At 37.1% G+C, this 21,669-nt stretch overlaps 2 protein-coding genes across 6 annotated transcripts in view; one reads left to right on the forward strand and one right to left on the reverse strand.

Moving 5' to 3' along the window:
- The window catches only part of LOC126194740 (serine palmitoyltransferase 2), a 419,658-nt gene that overhangs the window by 69,651 nt on the left and 328,338 nt on the right, over nucleotides 1-21,669 (reverse strand). For all 4 annotated transcript variants that reach the window (XM_049933004.1, XM_049933003.1, XM_049933002.1 and 1 more), the window contains exons 2-5: nucleotides 18,622-18,814; nucleotides 18,127-18,321; nucleotides 13,929-14,083; nucleotides 390-535 (exon numbers count right to left, since the gene is read on the reverse strand). In XM_049933004.1, coding sequence (XP_049788961.1) covers nucleotides 390-535; nucleotides 13,929-14,083; nucleotides 18,127-18,321; nucleotides 18,622-18,798 — 673 coding nt within the window. In that variant the 5' untranslated portion in view covers nucleotides 18,799-18,814. The remainder of the gene's footprint in view (nucleotides 1-389; nucleotides 536-13,928; nucleotides 14,084-18,126; nucleotides 18,322-18,621; nucleotides 18,815-21,669) is intronic.
- Nucleotides 19,012-21,669, forward strand: part of LOC126194739 (reticulon-1-like) — a 378,195-nt gene continuing 375,537 nt past the window's right edge. For both annotated transcript variants that reach the window (XM_049932999.1, XM_049933000.1), the window contains exon 1: nucleotides 19,012-20,369. In XM_049932999.1, coding sequence (XP_049788956.1) covers nucleotides 19,172-20,369 — 1,198 coding nt within the window. In that variant the 5' untranslated portion in view covers nucleotides 19,012-19,171. The remainder of the gene's footprint in view (nucleotides 20,370-21,669) is intronic.

The following is a 21,669-nucleotide window of genomic DNA, read 5'->3' on the forward strand; positions in this document are numbered from 1 at the left end:
CGCAGATAGGCACAACAAAAGATGACGTGTGTGTGTGTGTGTGTGTGTGTGTGTGTGCGCGCGCACATATTGTTGACAAAGGCCATTGGCCAAAAGCTTTGTGTGCGAAAATCTTTTTGTTGTGGCTATCTGTGACTCAGCATCTCCATTATATGGTGAGTAGCAACTTTCCTTCTCATAATACTGTTACATTCCATTCTGGATTTTCCACTGTTAGACTAAACTGATACGTAGTTTACAATAAATCTCGTAGCAATGAACTAATAGCAATGATACAATTCTCGTATCCGTTCATTAATGAATGATTTCCAACAGACATAAAATGAAACAGCTCGTACCTAACAGTACGCATTAAGACAACAGGACATATTATTATTAGTGTACTATACCTATCTCTTGTACAGGACTGCATGTGGAGATGCCACATTCATTTATAGACTTCTCAGCAGCATCAGCACATGGGCCTGTTTTTTCAGCAAATCCTAGGTAATTGTAAGAGCCCAAATTTAGGCACTGTGTTTCAGTACCTGTAAACCTAAAAATGTTATGATTAATGATTATTTGCTCCATTATTGTAAACAAACAAGAACACAAATTAACTGCACATTCACACGAAAATTGGTCAGAACAGGAAACATGAAAAAGCAAATGTGAGAAACAGACAATGAAGCCACACCAAACTGCTAACAATTCATGAAGAACATATTAATAGTAAGAGGCATCATCTGAATTCTAGGTTTATGGCACAAAAAATATGTAAGTCTTGCAGAACATTCAAACACCATTAACAGGATGTATGAGATGATCATATTGTAAGAAGTAATAGGAGCATGTAAGTAAATGTTAGTTGGAATCAGTGAATGAAATGCATATTGTAAACTTCACAGGCAGTCTAAAAGGAATGCAAAATGTGTGTACAACCCCCCCCCCCCAAAAAAAAAAAAAAAACAGATGCCTTATTTAAAAGTATGACCTTAAAATACTCACTTCCCAGACCCTCTCTTCTCAAACACACATAAAATTCTCATCCTCTTTTGGGCAAGCAGACCATCAAATTGGAACAGGAACAGGAGGAGGAGAGGGAGGAGATTAGTATTTAATGTCCTGTCGACGAATAGGTCATTAGAGATGGACTAATTGGAACACACAATTTGCTTAAGCACCTGGTTTATACCATAACTGTATCTGTAAAATTACTCCTAAAGGAACCAGTCTAACTGAAATGTTTATTGAGATTCAATCCAAATAAATAAACCTAGGTGCAAACCATGTCTTCAATTACATCAAAGTACACACACATAATTTTGTTAAAATTTTACAATTCTTTTCTTAATGTCTTGCATTAACTGCTCGAATTTTTTATTGTTTTTGGATCTATGGTCACAATTATTGTACTATTTGTTCCTCAATATGTTCCTAATAAAGCATTTAGCAAGCATTAAACAGACCATAGGGGTTACTTCTGCTTCCATTCCACTTGTTGAGATATTTCTCACTAGCTGGTATTTTAAACATGAGTTGTTGCATCTTTTGTTACCAAGATCCATTAATTAGTATATCATGCTTCCTATTAATGAATTATCCTCTAAAAGAAACATTTTGATTTGACTATATGATGTGTCACCCCACATTTTAATATCATGTGAATGGAAAAGCTTTATACAACTTTTTATCTTTCATTAAAATCCTTTTTAGCTGCGATTTGCTCGAATTAAACTCTTACACACTGTACGTGAATGAGAACAACCACTGTTCTAGTTATAAATTTCTTCTAATCATCTCAGAAACATTCACCTCAAAACGCAGAGCAAATGATGATGATGATTGGTTTGTGGGACACTCAACTGTGCGGTCATCAGCACCCGTACAAAGTCCCAATTTTTACATGGATCAATTTTTTACACAATCCAATCAAGCCACTGTCACGAATGATGATGATGATGATGATGACAACACAAACACCCAGCCCTCAGGAAGAGAAAATCCGCAACCCAGCTGGGAATCAAACCTGGGACCCCGTGATCCAGAGGCAGCAACGCTAGTCACTGGACCACAAGCTGCGGACAGCAGAGCAGATGTAAATGCTTAGCAATATTACTATAATATGATGCATTCAAGCTGTTTGGAACTCTTGCTTCCTGTGGAGGAAGGAGGTGCTCAACATATAATTAAAATTTCACATTTCTCCAGATCCCAATATTCTGCTTACAGATAAACCCATTTAAGCTATTAATTTAGATAAATGATAAAGAAGTGCATAATATAATGACCTGAACTGAAAACTGTGTCATTATAGCCTGATGCTTCTACCTACGCTAAGTAGCCTGCATCTGGATTTCTACCTGAGGCACAGTTATCCAAGGGGCCCACATCATCTTGTGCTGGATATGTCTAGAGCCCTTCTGCAATGTCTCCTTCTGTCTAAGATTTATCATCTCCATCTACACTCCACTAACCACCTAATGATTTGTGGCACAAGGTACCTCTGGCACCACTTAACTGATCCCCCCCTTCACTGTTCCACTTGTGAATTATGTGTGGGACGAATGTTGTCAGTAAACTTCTGTATCAGCTCTATTTTCTACAATTTTCTCATTGTGATCATTTTGCAAGTCTTACGTGAGATGAAGTAATATGTAAGAAAATGAAACACCTACAGCCATTGTTATTTCATCTACTGCATGGCTACCAGATCTTTTCCTTCAGTGTACAATCTTCAGGACTTAGCTAAAAGGGGTTAATACCATCCACATACACGATGCATCAGTGGCCAACGTAACTGGTTAATGCAGACTACCTGTAACTGGGATGTTGTCTCTCCAACCATCAGCTATCAACCGAGTCAACTGATTGTCAGAGAGATAACATCACAGCTGTAGGCAGTCTGGGTAAACCAGTTATGTTGGCCACTGATGCATTGTGTATACGGATGGTGTTAACTCCTTTAGCATCAGCTAAGGCCTGAAGATAGTAGACTGAAGCTCCAAAACTGGTAGCCATACAATAAATGACATCATAAGAATGGCTGTAGGGTTTCATCTTTTTACGTAAGTCAACAGTCAACATCCCTCAGACCTCCGATCACAAGGATGGACAAGCAAAAACTTGAAGTAATATGGTTTCCAACTCTTGCTAATGACGAGATTAACATTACAGTATGTGTAAAAATTAGTTTGTGACCTTGAAGCTTCTCTGTGTATTTACCCTTGTTGCAAATCTGTAGATATGTAAAGATGGATTTTTTTCCTTAATAGTTTCTAATCCAATCCAAAAGTTACGATCACTGTCAGATTCTTTGGATTCAGAAGAACAATTAATTACATCATTTGTTGAAAAATATGACTGTAGTGCCACACCTGCTGACGTATACAGGTTAGGACTGTTGCATTAAGAATCTGTGGCAGTGTTATCACTTATGGTGACATCAAATAAGTCATCCTCACTGTTTCGTATTGTGGGTATTTCAGTTATTCTCAGTGTAACCAAGGTGTTGTGACATTTTCTTTGCAGAACATATGTCGATAAAAATACAGTGATGAACAGTAAGACATAAAGTGAAAGCTAAACTAGCATAACAAGATCACAACAAACACAGTATTCAAACACAAATTAGTGGCCATAGCTGTGAAAAGCTCCCGAGATATGGAGCACAAAATCTGGTGTATGCTGAAACTCCTCAACAGCACTCAGGTATGTGGACTGGTTGCGTGTATATATTTGTTATCAGCACTCAGGGTCGGCAAGGAAGTAGCACTGAAAGAAAACCCAGAGGCCACACTTAAACTCCTCAACTGCACCTTGGGAAGGCGGAGTATGACGAGTTAACTTGACAACGCAACCAAACAGTTAATATTACACAGATACCGAGACCATAGGCTGACTAAGTCTTGGAGCACTACCTCCCCTCCCCCCCTTTCTCCCATAACATCATCACTTTCTGTAAATATTCCCTATCTGTTAAGTAATGTATCCATTGATGCAAAATTTCTTGAAAGATTGAAACTGCATGGCCCTTATCTTTCAGCAGCAATATTCTAATGGAATAAGGTTATCTAAAGAAGACTCAAAAGATGGGTGCAGAAAGAAGAAAGCTCCGAGGGACATTCAGTCATATTTTGATAGCCTAAACTGTAAAAGCAACAAACAAGGGTTCAGGATTGGGTCATACAATACATACAGTTCTAATCTCTCTGCACACTTAGTATGGATTATTATTACATTATGTTGAATATTTTAGAGATCTTGACAATTTTCATTTGAGAAAATGATGTTTCATTATATGATCAATGGTAGTATCAAAAATTGTATAAAATGTTTAGTTTCTCGAAGAAGTTTACTTTAAAGAAGTGTGTATACAAGAACATTTTCATCACCTCCTAAAGAACAGTTATGACATTACACCCATGAGAAAACTGGGTAGTTAATACAACATATCTTCAAGACAAACTGCGTCAACCAAAGTTTACAGTAGCACCCATTGGCTTCAACCCATGACGTAACACTTGCATTATGTGAAGTCACTGTGGTGTGGTCTCTGAAATGAGATCGTGTTTCAAGCAGCATGTTGAAGTAAGAAGTGGCGCATTCTAGTGTGGGATGTTTGTATTTCTAAACTGTTTGTGAGTGCTGATAGTATGGCACTGGACTTAGTGCAGTGTGTTACTTGTGTTTTGGAAGTTTGATTCTGTTGGCTTGTCTGGGCACCATTATAATGTCATTTGTTATTGGCTCTAATCTGTCTTCGGTTTGGAAATTGATATTCATCGTGTTGTCAATAGTTTGAAATTGACTGTACTTCTATTTTTTGTTTGATGCTAGGTATGGATCTTAAAATGAAATTTACTAGTCGCTCATTAGGTGCTACTATGGATGCCAAAATTAAATTTCTCCAGTTATATGGCATTGTGATGTAATGTGTGAGGTGTCAGCAGTGCATTAAGTGTCAGCTGACTTTGGTGGTGAGTACATTTCTTTGGTGGTGAGTACATTTCTAATGTGTTATTATTATTATTTCTTTCCTTTCTCAGACGTTATGCCTGGTTAAAAATGGAAAGTGACGCGGACCTTGATCAAGTGTGACTTCCATTAAACTGTACGATATATGTTATATTGCATTTAGGAACTTTCAGGTAATTGAACATGTATCAATAATTACAGATTTATGTAGTTGTATATATACGTTTGGATGTAGCTGTATTGCGTTGATGTACTGGTGGATATTGTGTGGTATGACTCCTGTAGTTGACAGTATAATTGGTATAATGTCAACTTTATCCTGATGCCACATGTCCTTGACTTCCTCAGCCAGTTGGATGTATTTTTCAATTTTTTCTCCTGTTTTCTTCTGATTATTTGTTGTATTGGGTATGGATATTTCAATTAGTTGTGTTAATTTCTTCTTTTTATTGGAGAGTATGATGTCAGGTTTGTTATGTGGTGTTGTTTTATCTGTTATAATGGTTCTGTTATAGTATAATTTGTATTCATCATTCTCCAGTACATTTTGTGGTGCATACTTGTATGTGGGAACGTGTTGTTTTATTAGTTTATGTTGTATGGCAAGTTGTTGATGTATTATTTTTGCTACATTGTCATGTCTTCTGGTGTATTCTGTATTTGCTAGTATTGCACATCCGCTTGTGATGTGATCTACTGTTTCTATTTGTTGTTTGCAAAGTCTGCATTTATCTGTTGTTGTATTGGAATCTTTAATAATATACTTGCTGTAATATCTGATGTTTATTGATTGATCTTGTATTGCAATCGTGAATCCTTCTGTCTCACTGTATATATTGCCTTTTCTTAGCCATGTGTTGGATGCGTCTTGATCGATGTGTGGCTGTGTTAGATGATACGGGTGCTTGCCATGTAGTGTTTTCTTTTTCCAATTTACTTTCTTTGTATCTGTTGATGTTATGTGATCTAATGGGTTGTAGAAGTGGTTATGAAAATTCAATGGTGTAGCTGATGTATTTATGTGAGTGATTGCTTTGTGTATTTTGCTAGTTTCTGCTCGTTCTATAAATAATTTTCTTAAATTGTCTACTTGTCCATAATGTAAGTTTTTTTTTGTTGTTGTGGTCTTCAGTCCTGAGACTGGTTTGATGCAGCTCTCCATGCTACTCTATCCCGTGCAAGCGGCTTCATCTCCCAGTACCTACTGCAACCTACATCCTTCTGAATCTGCTTGGTGTATTCATCCCTTGGTCTCCCTCTACGATTTTTACCCTCCACACTGCCCTCCAATACTAAATTCGTGATCCCTTGATGCCTCACAACATGTCCTACCAACCAATCCCTTCTTCTAGTCAAGTTGTGCACAAGCTTCTCTTCTCCCCAATCCTATTCAACACCTCCTCATTAGTTATGTGATCTACCCATCTAATCTTCAGCATTCTTCTGTAGCACCACATTTCGAAAGCTTCTATTCTCTTCTTGTCCAAACTATTTATCGTCCGTGTTTCACTTCCATACATGGCTACACTCCATACAAATACTTTCATAAACTACTTCCTGACACTTAAATCTATACTCTATGTTAACAAATTTCTCTTCTTCAGAAACTCTTTCCTTCCCATTGCCAATCTACATTTTATATCCTCTCTACTTCGACCATCATCAGTTATTTCGCTCCCCATATAGCAAAACTCCTTTGCTACTTTAAGTGTCTCATTTCCTAATCTAATACCCTCAATATCTCCCGACTTAATTCGACTACATTCCATTATCCTCGTTTTGCTTTTGTTGATTTTCATCTTATATCCTCCCTTTAAGACACTATCCATTCTGTTCAACTGCTCTTCCAAGTACTTTGCTGTCTCTGATAGAATTACAGTGTCATCGGCGAACCTCAAAGTTTTTATTTCTTCTCCATGGATTTCAATACCTACTCCGAACTTTTCCATTGTTTCCTTTATTGCTTGCTCACTATACAGATTGAATAACATCGGGGAGAGGCTACAACCCTGTCTCACTCCCTTCCCAACCACTGCTTCCCTTTCATGCCCCTCAACTCTTATAACTGCCATTTGGTTTCTATTCAAATTGTAAATAGCCTTTCACTCTCTGTATTTTACCACTGTCACCTTCAGAATCTGAAAGAGAGTATTCCAATCAACATTGTCAAAAGCTTTCTCTAAGTCGACAAATGCTAGAAACGTAGGTTTGCCTTTCCTTAATCTAGCTTCTAGGATAAGCCGTAGGGTCAATATTGCCTCACATGTGCCAATATTTCTACGGAATCCAAACTGATCTTCCCCAAGGTCGGCTTCTACTAGTTTTTCCATTCGTCTGTAAAGAATTCGCGTTAGTATTTTGCAGCCGTGACTTATTAAACTGATAGTTCGGTAATTTTCACATCTGTCAACACCTGCTTTCTTTGGGATTGGAATTATTATATTCTTCTTGAAGTCTGAGGGTATTTCGCCTGTCTCATACATCTTGCTCACCAGATGGTAGAGTTTTTTCAGGACTGGCTCTCCCGAGGCCGTCAGTAGTTCTAATGGAATGCTGTCTACTCCCGGGGCCTTGTTTCGACTCAGGTCTTTCAGTGCTCTGTCAAACTCTTCACATAGTATCATATCACCCATTTCATCTTCATCTACATCCTCTTCCATTTCCATAATATTGTCCTCAAGTACATCGCCCTTGTATAGACCCTCTACATACTCCTTCCACCTTTCTGCTTTCCCTTCTTTGCTTAGAACTGGGTTTCCATCTGAGCTCTTAATATTCATACAAGTGGCTCTCTTTTCTCCAAAGGTCTCTTTAATTTTCCTGTAGGCAGTATCTATCATACCCCTAGTGAGATAAGCCTCTACATCCTTACATTTATCCTCTAGCCATCCCTGCTTAGCCATTTTGCACTTCCTGACGATCTCATTTTTGAGACGTTTGTATTCCATTTCGCCTGCTTCATTTATTGCATTTTTATATTTTCTCCTTTCATCAATTAAATTCAATATTTCTTCTGTTACCCAAGGATTTCTAATAGCCCTCGTCTTTTTACGTACTTGGTCCTCTGCTGCCTTCACTACTTCATCCCTCAAATGCTACCCATTCTTCTTCTACTGTATTTCTTTCCCTCATTCCTGCCATTTGTTCCCTTACGCTCTCCCTGGAACTCTGTACAACCTCTGGTTTAGTCAGTTTATCCAGGTCCCATCTCCTTAAATTCCCACCTTTTTGCAGTTTCTTCAGTTTTAATCTACAGTTCATAAACAATAGATTGTGGTCAGAGTCCACGTCTGCCCCTGGAAATGTCTTACAATTTAAAACCTGGTTCCTAAATCTCTGTCTTACCATTATATAATCTATCTGATACCTTTTAGTATCTCCGGGATTCTTCCATGTATACAACCTTCTTTTATGATTCTTGAACCAAGTGTTAGTTACTATTAAGTTGTGCTCTGTGCAAAATTCTACCAGGCGGCTTCCTCTTTCATTTCTTAGCCCCAATCCATATTCACCTACTGCATTTCCTTCTCTCCCTTTTCCTACTGCTGAATTCCAGTCACCCATGACTATTAAATTTTCGTCTCCCTTCACTATCTAAATAATTTCTTTTATTTCATCATACATTTCTTCAATTTCTTTGTCATCTGCAGAGCTAGTTGGCATATAAACTTGTACTACTGTAGTAGGCATGGGCTTCGTGTCTATCTTGGCCACAATAATGCGTTCACTATGCTGTTTGTAGTATCTTACCCGCATTCCTATTTTTTTTATTCATTATTAAACCTACTCCTGCATTACCCCTATTTGATTTTGTATTTATAACCCTGTATTCGCCTGAATAAAAGTCTTGTTCCTCCTGCCATTCACTAATTCCCACTATATCTAACTTTAACCTATCCATTTCCCTTTTTAAATTTTCTAACCTACCTGCCCGATTAAGGGATCTGACATTCCACGCTCCGATCCGTAGAATGCCAGTTTTCTTTCTCCTGATAACGACGTCCTCTTGAGTAGTCCCCGCCCAGAGATCCAAATGGAACTATTTTACCTCCGGAATATTTTGCCCAAGAGGACGCCATCATCTTTAACCATACAGTAAAGCTGCATGCCCTCGGGAAAAATTACGGCTGTAGTTTCCCCTTGCTTTCAACTGTTCGCAGTACCAGCACAGCAAGGCCGTTTTGGTTAGTGTTACAAGGCCAGATTAGTCAATCATCCAGACTGTTGCCCCTGCAACTAAGTAAAAGGCTGCTGCCCCTCTTCAGGAACCACATGTTTGTCTGGCCTCTCAACAAGTACCCCTCCGTTGTGGTTGCACCTACAATACGGCTATCTGTATCGCTGAGGCACACAAGCCTCCTCACCAACGGCAAGGTCCATGGTTCATGGGGGGGTAGGTTTTTTATGTCGATAAATCCCCTTCCTCCTTCCTTTCTGCTTAATGTGAATCTTTCTGTTGCTGAATGTATGTGATGTATTCTATATTTGTGGCATTGTGATCGTGTAAGTGTATTGAGTGCTTCTAGGTCTGTGTTACTCCATTTCACTACTCCAAATGAGTAGGTCAATATTGGTACAGCATAAGTATTTATAGCTTTTGTCTTGTTTCTTGCTCTCAATTCTGTTTTCAGTATTTTTGCCAGTCTTTGTCTATATTTTTCTTTTAGTTCTTCTTTAATATTTGTATTATCTATTCATATTTTTTGTCTGTATCCTAGATATTTATAGGCATCTGTTTTTTCCATCACTTCTATGCAGTTGCTGTGGTTATCCAATATGTAATCTTCTTGTTTAGTGTGTTTTCCCATGACTGTGCTATTTTTCTTACATTTGTCTGTTCCGAAAGCCATATTTATATCATTGCTGAATACTTCTGTTATCTTTAGTAATTGGTTGAGTTGTTGCTGCCAGTAGTTTTAGATCATCAATGTCTAGCAAATGTGTGATTTTGTGTTGGTATGTTCCAGTAATATTGTATCCACAATTTGTATTATTTAGCATGTTGAATAGTGGGTTCAGAGCAAGGCAGAACCAGAAAGGACTTAATGAATCTCCTTGGTATATTCCACGCTTAATCTGTATTGGCTGTGATGTGATATTATTTGAATTTGTTTGGATATTAAGTGTGGTTTTCCAATTTTTCATTACTATGTTTAGGAACTGTATCAATTTAGGATCTACTTTGTATATTTCCAATATCTGTAGTAACCATGAGTGGGGTACACTATCAAAAGCTTTTTGGTAATCACAATGTATGCGTAGTGTAGCGACCTTTGTTTAGTTTTAGCTTGATATGTCACCTCTGCATCTATTATCAGTTGCTCTTTACATCCTCGTGCTCCTTTGCAACAGCCTTTTTGTTCTTCATTTATAATTTTGTTCTGTGTTGTATGTGTCATTAATTTCTGTGTAATGACTGAAGTTAATATTTTGTATATTGTTGGTAGGCATGTTATGGGGCAATATTTAGCTGGGTTTGGTGTGTCTGCTTGATCTTTAGGTTTCAGATAAGTTATTCCATGTGTAAGTGTATCAGGGAATGTGTATGGGTCTGCAATGTAACTGTTAAATAATTTAGTTAGATGTGAATGTGTTGAGGTGAACTTCTTTAGCCAGAAATTTGCTATTTTATATTTTCCAGGGGCTTTCCAATTGTGAGTAGCATTAATAGCTTGGGTGACTTCATGTTGCAAAATTATCACTTCAGGCATTTGTGGTATCATCTTGTATGTGTCTGTTTCTGCTTGTATCCACCGTGCATGCCTGTTATGTTGTACCGGGTTTGACCATATGTTGCTCCAGAAGTGTTCCATGTCTGTTATGTTTGGTGGATTGTCTATTTTAATGTGTGTGTTATCTATTGTCTGGTAAAATTTCTTTTGGTTTGCGTTGAATGTTTGGTTTTGTTTCCTTCTATTTTCACTTTTTTTGTATCTCCTAAGTCGTTTGGCCAATGCTTGTAATTTCTGCTTCTTCTCGTCTAATTGCTCTATCGCTTCTTGCTGTGAGATTTTACCTAACGTTTTTCGATTTGTTTCTGACATTTCATTTCTTATAAATTGTGTTAGCTGTCCGATGTCCTTTCTCAGTTTTTCTATTCTGATCTGTAGCCTGTGTTGCCATGCTGGTTTTGTGGGTTTCTTCTGTGTGTTGGTTTGTTCTGATCTCTGCCTAGTGTGTATATTTAGTGTAGTGAGTGCTCCTATATAAATCAGTAGTTGTAACTCTTCTATAGTTGTATATTCATTTATTTTGTTGTGTATGATTGTGTTGATAGTTTTTATTGTTGTTTCGACTTGTGGGCTATTTGGTGGTCTATGCAAGAATGGTCTAATGTCTGTATTTGTGTCTTTGTATTCTATATATGTCAGCTGAAATTTTTCTTCTATATCTAACATGTGTGTCACTTCGTGTTCTATTTGTGCTTGTTCTGGTGGCTGTCGCAAGATTTCGTTTTCCTCTGATTGTTTACTTGATGTGTGTTGTTCTTTGTTTGTTTGCTCTGGGATGTTTGAGTCCATTACTCTATTTTCTTCTTCTTCTGTTTGCACATTATTTTGTTCCAGTATTTGTTGTACTTGTTGTTTGATGTTTTCTAATTCTGACTGGGGTATCCTGTTATTTTTGATTATTACACGGATCTGATCAGCTAGTCGTCGTTCTGTTAAAATTTTTAATTCTGGGTATCTGGTAATAAATGTTGTGTATACTTGTGATCTGTATCCAGTTGTGTTGGTTCCTAGGTTTGTTGCTTGGTAATAACAGAACATGAGGCGTCGATTAACTTCATCTGACCATCTCATCCTCTGCCTTTGTTTTCCTTCTAGGGTGGTTGTAGGAAGCATATCCTGCAAAACACCTCTATTTGGATTTAAATCATTTTCCAGTTGGCTAGCAGTGTCGTTACCATTGTGGGCGGGCATAGGGTTCAAGCGTCGTCCCCGACCATGACGGCGCTTGTCCGAGGCTTCTTTAGTTCTGTCCTGAACCAACTCATCACACTAAAAGGGGGGTTAGCCCTATTAGTGATTTGTTCTTTTCGTCGCCTTTTACGACTGGCAGAACATACCGGAGGCCTATTCTTTTCCCGGGCCTCCACGGGTATTATTATTATTATTATTATTATTATTGTAATAAGTGTAATGCAGGTGTTTATGCATGCAATTATCTTTGTGATGTGGGTATCGAAATTTATGTTGCAGTAGCCTGAAGTTCGTGTTTAATAGGTTTCTAGTGGTGGAGTTTGCTCTAGTTATTTTTGTGTGGTTTGGTTTGATAAAAGTTAGTTCTGCTAGTTATGGTTGATGCATATTGTAAGCTTTGTTTAAGGTATGTACATCAAGTGAAATTTTCAGTACATATTTTCTGGAGGTATTTGTTGGTTCATGGTATAACTGACTTTGTTTTAGCTTTGTAGGTCAACTTCTGATACCTTTTTTTAAGTTTTTTGGTATTGTAGCTTTTTGACTGTCAAGGTTGTCAGTTTGTCGATTTTGGCATTTGTATTTTTTTGCTGCGTCTTCATTATTAGGACTGTCATGTATTTAGTTTGTCCCTGCCCAAAACCCCCTAATGCCTGTGCTTGTCTCATTACTTTCACATTAGTTCCATAATTAAATATTTTTGAGTTGTTCTTATCTGCAATGTCATGGTCGCCATATTTTATTAACTTTATATAAGTGTAACTGCCACATTGATGATATCATGGGTGAAACGCGTGTGGTACCACAATCCCTGGTATTCCCAAGGACCTCTCAGTCTCATCAGGAACATTAGTTATGTTTCACTTGCATATATCAACATCACTTAAAAAAAAGGTAACCACAGGTAACATTTTTAATTTATTTAATGTCGCCAACTTTCCACATAGATTTATGTCAGTGAAACAGATTTACTTTTAGCCCACTCCTAATGCATAAGGAAAGACAGTTTTACTTTGCTTTACTTTTCCCTCACTGTAAGAAATAAATACAGGAACACTTTAGCCCAACACGAGATTTACTTTCATGAAAATTTGTAGGTAATTTTAATTCTGCAGTTTTATGATATCCATTTCAAACATTATAAACTTATTTGCAACAACAGTAAATTCAGAACTAATATTTTCCTTTTAAATGTCACCCATCAGTTACTGATCTATGTTCTAGTGTAGAATCTAGCCATCACAACATGTTGTTCATGAAGGGAAATGTATCTGTAATTGAATTCCTAAAACACTACCACCTAAAGTGAGGACAATATTATTAAAACAAAGTTATAATCAATCTCAAACTGTAGAACTCAAATAACTTATCTGAGGTTAACAAGAATGCAAGTTCAACAGCTGGCCTATAACTTTCAGTCCCTCGCTTGCATGTATCAAATACATGTATCAGACGCTTCACACAGCAAGTGGTTGTCTTCACCCATACCACTGCATTTGTTCTATCCACTATTTTCGTATACCACATTAATTTCATGTTTCCACAAACATATCTGTCAGCTGACATTAAAGGAGTAAAGCAAGGGCTGACGAAGATGCTGAGAAAACTACAAAAGAAGTAACTCAGTAGCATTCTGGCAGCTACTGAACTCAGCACTCTTAAGTAAATTAGTAGCATGATTCCAAAATAAAGAATCTATTTTGTGAACTTCACTATTTTTAGCACTCCATGTCTTGTAACAAATATTTGAAATAGGCAGATGTCAATACATAAATATAATTATATCTACTGTCAGCCATAAATCTAAAGTTCAGTATATCTGTCTTGACGTAATATAATTCTTGAACACTGCAGCAACAAATATTAAACATAATATGCATACCGTGTCATGTTGTTAAAAACTATCTACTTAGTAAGCAATATTGTTTCTAAAGAAATACAACAAAACCACAATGCAGGAAAACGAGAGAGAGAGAGAGAGAGAGAGAGAGAGAGTATAAAATTTTAATAATAAAATAAATTGGCATCCTACCAAAACTGAAAACTTACTCAAATGTCCACCCATAATCCCTTGTAATTCTGTCTTTTAACGTAACCTCAGCACCAGGAACACTGCAAATTGGTTGATTCCAACAATCACGCACTCTGCGATACACATAGAGCAAGTAAAAGCTTTCAAATCTGTCATATAATGGTGCATAGCCCTGGAATTCAAGAGACTGTTGTTAAACCACTATTAATTGTAACCCACACTGCAGCTTTAATGTGACAATATTTACAAAAAACTTGAAGTACATTATCAATTACTCGAGACAAATAATGGGAAGAATACAATAAACTCTATGCTTTTCTCACTCTTCCACAATAATTCATTTGGTTTTTAACATGACATTAAATACTGTCCGATGTAACTCTGGGACAAAGGTTTTACTTTTTTCTCTTTTTGCTTGCTAGAAAAAACAGTGAATGTAACATCATTTGTGCCACCTCTTACAAAGTAGGGACCAATGGCCTTTGTAGTTTAGTCCCTTTAACCCCCACAAACCAACCAACCATCTTACTAAGTATCTGATTAACTAAATCCAGAAATTGTAAATCACAATTAGTAACTGAAATGACAACAATGCACTTTGTAAACATGCCCGTTTTGCAGTATGTCGATAACTTACCATTTGACAACTATCAGTGTGAATGTTAAGCAAGTGGGAATATTACTAAAACCAGTAATATTTTTGAAGATGGTAGTTTCTGTATTAAATGTGTGCACTTTCAACAAAAGCCATATTACATGCATATACATTGAATTACAGTAGTTATATAGCCTTTAGAGGCCACTGCCTCTTATAATGTATAATTTACCCTATTCTTCATCCTTTAAGGTTCTCCATTAGGTTATATATTATGTCTTATGGATTAATTAATACACAACAATGCGGATAAATGTTGAGATCAGTAAACGAATATATACTATACACACAGGCTGATAACACTATTAACATGGTGAAGATTTGTGCCTCAAAATATGAGCAATGAGTGACATCATAAACAACATTAAAACATTAGCCAAATTAAAACCAACAATCTAAAGTCTCCTACTCAGGAATAAGGGATTTCGGGCAGGAAGTTCTTGTTATTAACTCCTTCAAACACATTATAAACTTAAAAATATCAGCCCAAAAAAGTGAGTAAATATAACAAAGTCAGTGGATAGGAGTATTTGTTAATAGCATTCATGTAACTGTGGAATGTGCAAAATTGTTATCAGACAATATGCCCTACACCTCAAGCTACACTACTGGTCAGTGTCACCAGAATCTACACTTAAATAGATAGTGTTTTTTTCCTGTGATGCAGTCATATGTTTTGCTAACTAACAACCAAAGTATCACTTTCCACTCTAACTTAGACCTTGGGCTACACTACAGGAGCCCACCAGCATAACCTTCACTTTATAACACTGGCAATGTCACTGGTCAAAGCAGAATAATAGTATCATGATCTTCGACACATTAATAATCTACACCAGACCAGCCCAGTCTAATTAAAAACACAATCTAACCTAAGATACAAAACAAATAAATGATGTTTGGTAAACGAAAGTTACTAATGACATCTACAACCAAAACATATAAATAAAAACACCATCTATGCAACAGATTAGACTTACGTTGTTCATGATACCCTAATTGTTGCTGTTCCCTAAAGACTACACATATAGAAATAACACAATATATTTCAATCTGAATTTTAACACACAGTATGGTATAGAATTCACATGAATGCTTCTCACAACATGTTGGAAGCTGAGGAAATTTGCAAGTTCACCACAAAGATAGCTATTAGATCACCAGAGTTTACTGAAAACAAAAGTGTCAAGTAATGCAATAGGAAGTTCATCCAGTCAGGCAAATCTGGTAGAAGACATAACTCCTTTACTATAACACAAAGAAAAGTTTTCACTTTGGGTTGGTAGTGTCCAGAAATTGTTCACTTCTTCAAAAACTTACCGTGCATTTTATGATTTTGGTTAAACAAATTACCAGGGTTTTTCCAGTATTTTAACTACTTGTTAGTGCTTTTCATACATTGAACATTAAATCCTCACTTTGGATACATGCTTACTGTAATGCCTATCCAGAACCCTAGTCAAAATTAAGTCTCAATTTGTTGACAGTTAATACTTGTCATTCTTTGGCGAGCATAATCAATACAGAATAATTCCCCAGTGGTAGCATATTTCCTGTCCAAAGCAGCCTTGGGAATAAAACACAATAACTATTTTTCATGATAAACATTTTGCACAAATCAATTCATTGGAAGGAAGGTTATAACTTATATAAGTTGTAGTTTTAATCTCCCTGTTATAATTTCAATGTTATACAACTATACACGGAAAGGAAATTATACTATAAGCAGGCATATGAACTCACTCCACATTAGTTTCAGTTACAAAACAGTCACTCCCACACTTTTAATTATCACAAAAACAAGAAAAAACTAAACATTATTTGGTTTACTATACAGCACACAGTAAAATTTTCTTCATACCTGATCTACATTAGACTGTTTTAGACTTAAAGAGCTCTTGCACTGTTTAATAAAAAAAATAGGGTCGACAGAAGCGTCCGATCCCACGCGTCGGCTTTGACCCGTGACGTAAGGGTGTTGTCGTGTGTGACGTCATGACGGCGTGGAGTTCGGTTTGAGTGTGGCTGTCTCCAGTTCTGTTTTATCTTACTTTATTTACATTTCTGATCTGTTCGTTCTATCTCGTGAGATTTTTTTAAAATTTAAAAACACTTATTACTTATTTTAATTATCTGTTTCCTCCAATTTCTGTTTTAGTTTATTATATTTATCTTTCTGATCAGTTCGTTCTATCCCGTGAGATTTTTTTTTTTTTAAAAAAAGACAAAAAACACTAATCAGCTACTGAAGCATCTTTATCTTCTATGGGTTGCAGGGGTTACGACCCCTGGGGAGGTGGGTGGGTATTCATGCATGGCTGTCTTCACTTACACGTTGTAGCTACGCAAGGCGTCTAAATTTGTTTATATTTAGTTTGCCCCCCTACCCAAAACACCCCATTTCCCGCGCTTGTCCCGTTAGTGTCATTAGGCTTCTTGTGGAAAGTGTGTGTGTTTGTTTTTGTTTCCGCCATATTTGTGACGTCATGGGTCAAAGCAGACGGGCGGGATCGGACGCTTCCGTAATTCCAAAAAATACATTTTCAGCAGCAGCACACCAATTGTAAAGAGAATCCTCACTACGGGGTGACGGGATGCCTTCTTGTATGTCCTAAATATCCACTGCAAAGCATCAATATGCAGGGACCTTATTTTTCTTAAGAAAAGTATGTTACTTATGATCTGACTTCTTGGAACTTAAGAGTGTCACATATAAAACTCCTGTTTTATGAGAGTATATCACTTCTATGGATTATGCCACACCCCAAACTTCACGTATTCTCAATTACCAAATGTTCCCCAGTAACCTAAACTCTCTTGTGAGGAATACTGTTTTCCATGATAGTTCTTTTCTCTAGAGGTAACTAAATTTTGATATCTATAAATGCCCCTCAAGAGTTCCTTAAATTTAAAAACATATACAACATGAAATCACTGCAATTCATTACCTGCAAAGTGATTATTTGTTAAAAGTGCACAATAATATGAGATTCTGCACCTGCAAAAATGTTTTTTGCTCTTTCTTTTGAGGCGTATGTAATTCATATTAGGCCCCTATACTTATAAACAATGGTAGTAACTTCTGATTCTTAAAGTTTTGAAATCTATTGCAGGAGTTTACCACATCTTCATACTGCTCGTAAACAGAGTCTCAGAACACACAGTTGTGTTGCAGTATTAAAATGACAAGTGCAACTTCGTATTTTACAATACTTCTGTATGAACTACAAACTAAAAACTACCTCCCTGAAAGAGGAGACTTTTTAATGACAAGAAAATAATTCATAAATATCTACTGAAATGCAGCACAACTCATTCTATGCGATACACCTTGACAGAGGTCCCGATTTGCGTAAAAGGCCGTTAAAATCTTCAGGATTATAACCCAGTGTATCAATCATAACCATTAAAGTTTTGGGTGTAACAAATACAAGTAAACCAATCACAGGCACATTAATTTCAGGAGTGAAGAATAACACTGCTGTCACTTAGCTTCTGCTCCTGAAGGCAACACACATCTAACCTAAATAACCTACCATGCCATTTCATACTATACGTACCTCTCTGTTGCTTTTCTCCTTGGCAACTTTTGGCGTGAAAAAAATTTGGTTGAAATAGCCGAGAAACATTAATAAATAAAATCCTATAAATGTCATAATAGCTGTATATAGTGGCACCTGTTCGAAAGACTCTTTCGATCTTTTTGGCTTTTCCTTATTAAATAATTCATCCATTTTCTTGACATCTTGCATATCCTGTAAAACAAACAGTGCTGCGATTAACAGTTTTCAGGTGTCGGTAAAATTAGCAAAGAATCAATCACAGAAAACAAACACCGGTATGACACCCATACAGTAACAGGAAAGCAACATAAAAGTCACTAGAATGTGGTGTTGTTTCCCATAAACCTGCTCCGCGGTGACAGAAACGACGCGAAAATCTTATTCTGCACTTATCTGCAAAGCGCTACATACTGACATGTGAAACTTCAAGTCCTAAGATGAAACCTCTTTAACTAGTAAATATTTTCAAAACACACAGTGTACAGTACTCACCCGAATGAGGCCATTTTTCCTTTCCGTAAATACGGGTTTCCCATTTTGTTTACATACGTCGTATTTTTCTAGCTTTACATCTTCTTTGGCAGAACACACCACACCAGCAACACCATTCGTGGCCATATTTGAAATGAGTGTGGTGCGCGTGCGTCGATCGCCAGGGTTGGGCGGCATAACTTCGTGGCTCTCACTGCGCAAGCGTAATAATCAAAATAACAACTGAAAGTATGGATAAATTTTAAGTACAAACTAAACATCACTGTCCATTCAGCACTAAAATAATCTATTAATTATTCATTATTTCATAAATATTCTTTTGTTTTGCATGAATATGTATACTACATCAAGTGCTAGTGTGGACATCGACGCATCTGACTCATCCTCTGGATTACAGAGTGTGTGAATGAAATTGCCGGCGTTCGGTTGTGACATTTGACAGCTTCAGGTTAGCGGATGTGCAGTTCCGTTCTGTAACGTGAGTACGAGTGGATAGTGATACAGTGAACGACTTAGATTTCGCCAGCTTCTGAAGTTTTAACGACCAAAAATGGAAACCTCTGCTACTAACGTGGAAAAGGATAAGGAGCATGCCGGCGACATCGTGTCTTCGGCAGTTTCCACTGAAGCAACGGGTATGCGACGAGATCATGAATCCATTGATGATTTTGAGCATTTAGAACCCGAATCTTCTCCTTTGTCAGAAACACCCGGGAAGCATAGTTTTGATGTTAATCAGGACATGAAACCCGCTGTCAATTCTGGTAAGGATATTGTTTCTTCTAATATTGTTGGTAAAGCTGAAAACAACCAGAATTCTTCAGAGTTTTCGCTTTTGGGTGATTCAAAGGTAGGATCTGTCGAAGCCGGCAACACGCCGGAGACACTTGAAGAAATTCCGCAAGCTGAGTTTTCAAACAAATTGATAGATTTTGAATCGCATGATGAGCAGACAAAACTCGACCCGAAGTTAAACGTGGAGCCTGAAAAATCCCTCTTTGCAACGACTGAATCAAACAAGCAGGCTCCCGAAAACTTGTTCGATCTACCCACACAGAAGGGTTCTGGTCTAGATTTATTTAACAGATTTGAAATATCACCCAAGGGGTCTGATGCAAGTGCTATGTCCCAAGCGTTTATGGAGATGGAGAGAGGAGGGATGCGGGAAGAGAAAAACTTAAAAAATGAAGATATTCTTCAACCTGAAGTGCAGAATATAGAACCAAAAACAGACGAATTACCAAAACAAAAAACTGAGGAAAAGAAGCCAGCCGAGCCAGAGTTTCACCCAGCTTTTGCGCACCTGAAAGATGAAGCCCATGATGATGACAGCTTCAAAGATACGGATTCCATACCAGAACAAATAAAGGCAGAAGACAAGTTCAAAGATTTTCCAGAAGAGGTACACGCTTCAAAGCAGGACTTCGGTTTTCCAGAACCTAATGTACACGGTGATTTTCATGTGCCGGCACCAGCTACAAAAGACAGTGAAGACAATTCTGCATCTGACAGGCTAGAGGACAAAAAAGTTAAAGAAACAAAGCCAGATGACACTGTAACAAAGCATGACTTGGAACTTGGAATTCCTGCCAAAGTAACGGGAAAACAGAAGTTGGAAGAAAAATCGCCAGTCAAAACCAAACCCGAAGTAGTACCACCCACATTTAAGTCGGAAGCAAAGAAAACGCCCCCTAAAGTCGATGATGAGCCTGTAATAGCACCATTCGCATTGGCATCAATTGGCTTAGGTAAGTGAAAAGTTTTTCAATGTTTACTGATTTTTGATTGCTGTCAATGAGTTGTATGTGCGCACCCTCTCATTTCGCAGGCAGTACTGTGAAAATTTACCCCGTTTTTCTGACCCTTTTTTTTTTAAAGCTTTTAAGGATTCTAAAATTTCTCGGATCTGTTTCCATTGCACTACCGGCTCTGTGAAAGGTTTTCTTAAGTTGCTTTCCGCAAATAACCCTCCTTGTTATGGCATAATGAAAGCCTACAGCTCTGCGTCTCAGTATAAAAAAACTTTTTGTATTATACATCTATATGTGTTAACTACACCAATTCGTTGGCCTAAACAAATTCAAAAAGTTTACTTAAGTCTAATGATGTATAGACCGGATGTTAGTATTTGGGGGGGGGGGGGGGAAGAGACAGATTGGTTATTTCTTGTATCAGGAGTGCCATTAACTTGGGTATGGTAAATTGACTTAAAGATTGCTACACATCTACCAAATACTGAACAGACTTAAGTTTTGTGGTTGTCAAAGCATGTGGTAGACTACTAAGCAGTTCCATTCTTGTTTGTTGAACTAAACGGTTTTTAAACTGACTTTACCCTTGGTACAAATTCATGAAATGTCTTGATGGCCCAAGACTGAAGCTGCCACTATGAAATTTGATTTTACTCTTTCAGGACTCTATTATTGCTTAAACAAACTACATGTGACAGCTTCAAAGATTATGACTGTTTATTTACTAACATAGATTATCTCATTGTTAATAAATGTAATAGTGTGCATTGCTATTTTGAGAAAAATCTTAATTATTGTGGAGTGATTCTGCTAATGTTGCAAAGTATGTTTTCCTTTACACTTTTTGTATGAACCAGTGCTATTTTTTAAGAGCTAAGTTCCAGAATTTAAATATGCGTTATAATGTAGCTGATCTAAAATTAAAAAGAAGTATGACAGCTCAGAAAGTTAAAGCTAACCAGAGAAACTCTGTTAACAAAGTTTGCCTTGAATGTTACTCAAAATAATTTGCTTGAAAAAGCACTTTCCAAAAATTTACTGTTGTTAGATATCTCTGTTAAGAGATTAGCTGATACTTCATACATTATTTTAAAGAGAGTTGTTCAGTTCTTGTGGTAACTTCTGTCAAGTGAAAGAAAGAAATTTCAAGTAACACTTATTTGATGAATTTATGCTGAAAGCTTCATTGCATGGAAAATATTAGATGAGGCATTTATCCAGAAGTAGATGTCAAAGGACTGATGGGTGGCGATGATTTGTGGCATACTTGGCTTTCTTCACATTTGTACATGGAAAT

Source organism: Schistocerca nitens, chromosome 7 (assembly GCF_023898315.1).
Source record: "Schistocerca nitens isolate TAMUIC-IGC-003100 chromosome 7, iqSchNite1.1, whole genome shotgun sequence".
Lineage (NCBI taxonomy): Eukaryota > Metazoa > Arthropoda > Insecta > Orthoptera > Acrididae > Schistocerca > Schistocerca nitens.